Source organism: Trichoplax adhaerens, genomic scaffold (assembly GCF_000150275.1).
Source record: "Trichoplax adhaerens TRIADscaffold_864 genomic scaffold, whole genome shotgun sequence".
Lineage (NCBI taxonomy): Eukaryota > Metazoa > Placozoa > Uniplacotomia > Trichoplacea > Trichoplacidae > Trichoplax > Trichoplax adhaerens.
In genome coordinates this window covers 1-3,982 of record NW_002061378.1, presented here as the reverse complement: position 1 = coordinate 3,982, position 3,982 = coordinate 1, and the positions used below count along the sequence as shown (strand labels likewise).

Sequence of the window (3,982 nt, the reverse complement as noted above, 5' to 3'; positions counted from 1 at the left end):
ATTCATACCTATATATCATCAACTAGTAGCAAGATCAGATGCAATCAATATTTCTCCTTTAAATCTCTTCCTCGTGCTCAGCTTGCTCAGCCTTGAATGTTGGGTATTTATATTCTATATTCAAGTACAAGTTACTAATTCATAATTAATTTAAATAAGGAGTCTTGTCAAAATCTTGATAATTAAGACCAACGTTAATTACTGCATTTACATTACACATCATAATATGAATCTTACACTATACAAGTAATTAAATAATTTACAAAGGTATATAATATGCAATATTTGTTAGTAGTACTAGTAAAATTGTTTTATGATATTCACTTATTAATACATGAAATAAGCTGTGCCTATATATAGATTATTGTTACGGTCTCACTCTCTTAAAAGTAATAAATTCTAAATCCTACTGAAGATGCCTAGCTCCAACTACGTTTCAGTGCCTATCGGAAACTATTTTACCTATCTTAGTATCACACAAAATGTATCAGTAGGTTTATGATTTGCTAAGTAGAAATTTATTACTGAATTAATTTAGTAACGTTATTGTTACAGTGTAATATACTGTATTACAGTAGAAATATCTATGTTAGGATAATTCTATTAGACTATCCTTATTTAGTTAACTTATAATTTGGATATACTGTGTTTTAATATAGCACTGACTTTTTATGACAGTGACACTTATACTCATACTGAAATTAATAGCTATAATAAGGAATGCAAATCATCTACTTATAGTTCGAATCATTGTGATTGTAATTTACTTATGGTAGACTGTAAATTATCATGTAAATGTTCCGTGATAGGACATATCGTAATCTGACTATTCTGTATTAGTCATTACATGTCTATTTTCGTAAATACTGTTGTCTGCATTAAGGGAGCAGTAGCTAAAATTAATATCTAATTCAGTAAATGATTCTAATGTTAATTGTATGACTCATGAATTATTGAGGAATAGCATATAAATGCAGTATATCGTGAAATAAAGTGAATTGTCAAACTTAGTGTTTAACGTAAAATACGAGGCGTTTAAGTCTTTGTGTAGTCTGCTAGTAGAGCAAAAGTGTTTGTGATAGTGCAGATATCGTTCCTTGATACGTGGTTCAAGGAATTGACTTATTGATCGTACATTACGTTATCTTGTTGTAAAGCTGTTTTGTGACAGTTATAAATTCTTTTTTAAAAATAGTATAAAACATAGCTTTATATTCAGTTAAAAGTTACGCCTTGTGAGAAAAACTATAACTAGTCGCCCAATCAAACCGTAGCACCTCATGTAAAATGTAGCAAACAAAATTTCGTTAAACTATAGTTTATTTCTCTAAAATACTTATTACTCATCAAGATTTCTAAGTAATTTAACGTCAATAATTTATTATGAACATATAAATCAAAGACAGAAAAATCAGCTTTTCTATCTAGACCAGTAATGGTTATCAATATACATTTAGTTATTGACAAGCTGCTTTAAATACTTTCATAATTACAATAGCCATAACGGTAACGGCGTAACCAAAACACATACCAAACTGCTACTATTATTTTTCAAATTCTATTAAGAAGTACTATCAGCTAATAATAATTCATTATGAAAGCACGCAGAATACCATACAACTTGTAGTATTGTAGAGTTGTAACAGTCATTTTTATATCAATGAATGAATTCATAAGTTTTGAAGTATATCACGAATTTATTATTAGTTTTGGTTTGACGATTTTTTATTTTGAAGTCGAGAATAGCGACCGAGACTCAATAAGATGTAACAATATTGGGAGTATCAAAGAATTTAAATCATATCATCTTAGAGCTTAAAGGTATTTAAGTAGATATAATAAACCTTATAGTGTAGGAAATTGATGCGCTCAGAAAGTCTCCATGCAAATAATAAATTTTTATTACTAAACTTAGTAGAAAATATTATTAATACGTTTTAGTAATGTGAATAATGTGAATAACAACAATATATTTTCTGCTATGATCTCGAACATTGTTTTAGACTAATGACTTAGGAAAAATGAAACTAAGTGTAAGATACTTGCTTGTATGCTTACTAGTATTATGAAATTTAAAACTTGAAATAGAGTCCATTGAAGAAACTCATTTACGAGCAGATGATTTCCTAAATTACCGGGATCTTCTCTCAAATAAAGTGTACTTATTGTTAATGACAATTATTCCTTACTTTGGCTTTTGACATTGTGTTTAACTTAATACTAAAGTTTATTGCTGTTTATAAATAAGAGTTGCGTAGAAATTTTTAGATTATACTGTAGTAATAAAAAATGACGGCTCTGATTAATAATTTTAATCAGTTTATCCTAAAATCGAAACTGGATTTAAGTAACGGTAACTACAGTTAAGCTTGATATGCCTTCCCTGAAATTATTTTGTAGAGATAATCTTACCATCTTATTATCATAGTTGCTTTTCTTTTCTTGAGATAGAAGCCCACTAGCCGCAGCAATTGAGTTATTTTTGCTTCGATAGTAATAGTAGCATGGAAACAGTAATTGTCGAATTTTTCTATTGTAAATACAGTAAATGACTGGATTGTAGATCGTCGATATAGGCATTGATATTCTACCTAGTATTGCAATCGCTCTCTGTCCTAAATTACTATGATCATTAAAAAACTGAGATGAAAATTTACCAGTGACAGCCTCCAAAAGCAACATTAAGGTCCAAGGTAAAGCACATAACAAAAATGTTACTGTCGTAGCAAGTAACATAGAAGTAGTCTTACGCTTTAGATTTCTACTATTAGCAGATTCGCGTGTAATCGATGTTGTCTTTATCCGAAGTTTACGAAATATTAGAATATAAGCAGTAATCATAACGATCATCGGAATTACAAACTGAAATATAATTAAGATCACATTGACAATAATAGCCCAACGCGATTGAGATGGAAATTGAGCACATTGATTTTGGACTGATGTAGCTGAGAAGAGGAATGGTAGTGAAATTAAGAACGAGACAAGCCATGCTAAGACGCAAAGTAATTTAGCCTTTTTAGGCGTTACTTTTTTTGTGGGTCGATAAATAGCGCGATAACGCTCGATACTGATAATAACCAGTGTTTGTACAGAAGCTGTATAGGACCAATAAGTTGGGAAAACGATCAAGAATTTACAAATCATATTGAAAGTGTGATATGGAATCGGACTTCTACTTGCCGTAAACGTAGTACTTAGTGAAGTTATTACTGATAGAGCAAGTAGTAAATCACAGCATGCTAGATTACGTATAAAATAATACGTTTTTTTACGTAACGATTTTTTCAATTGAGTACCTACCACAATAACAGTGTTGGGGATGATACTAAAACCAACTAATATCAAGATCACCGGTCCAGCTCTTAAAACCATAGCCGTATCTAGAGTAGGATTTGCAGAGTTGGTAATATTACTACCATCTTCTTTAGAAACATTTAAGCTCTCCATCTTTGCTTACCAAATTAGATAGAAGATGGAATTATAGAAGCAACATCAAGTAAAAAGCTAACTATTTATTTACGTCATAAGATTAAATATAAACGTTATGACCAATTACGTACTTGTGACGACCAGGGCCTTTCATGTTATCGGAATAATGATTTCGTTTAGATTGAAGAAAGTTAATAATTATTTCTCTTTTCACAATCCGGTGATGAATTATTGTAATCTATTGTGATCAAAGTATGATTGATCACAAGTTAATAATTTTTTGATAATAGCTGAAAACAATAATTGACCTTATGAAACCAGGTTATCATCTTAAAGTCGACATTAACTGCGGGTTATGACTGTCAGAAGATTCGCTTGACAAGATTCAATAAAATAAGTATGGCGCCGAAGGCTCCTATTTATTAACACCGTATTGAACATAAATTTGACCTATTTTAGCGGTTAAGACTAACTCAAAAGAAATCGTTAGTCATCTTATCGGCTCAAGAATAGTAAGAATACTGATTTTAAAATTGTCAGGGCTGATATA

At 30.3% G+C, this 3,982-nt stretch overlaps 1 protein-coding gene across 1 annotated transcript; it reads right to left on the bottom strand.

The window, feature by feature from the left end:
• Positions 1-2,343: 2,343 nt before the first annotated feature.
• TRIADDRAFT_62788 (uncharacterized protein) lies at positions 2,344-3,450 on the bottom strand (the record flags this gene model as incomplete). The annotated part of the gene is made up of 1 exon (XM_002118742.1): positions 2,344-3,450. One exon carries the CDS (start codon positions 3,448-3,450, stop codon positions 2,344-2,346), a length of 1,107 nt encoding a protein of 368 aa, XP_002118778.1.
• Positions 3,451-3,982: the final 532 nt, after the last annotated feature.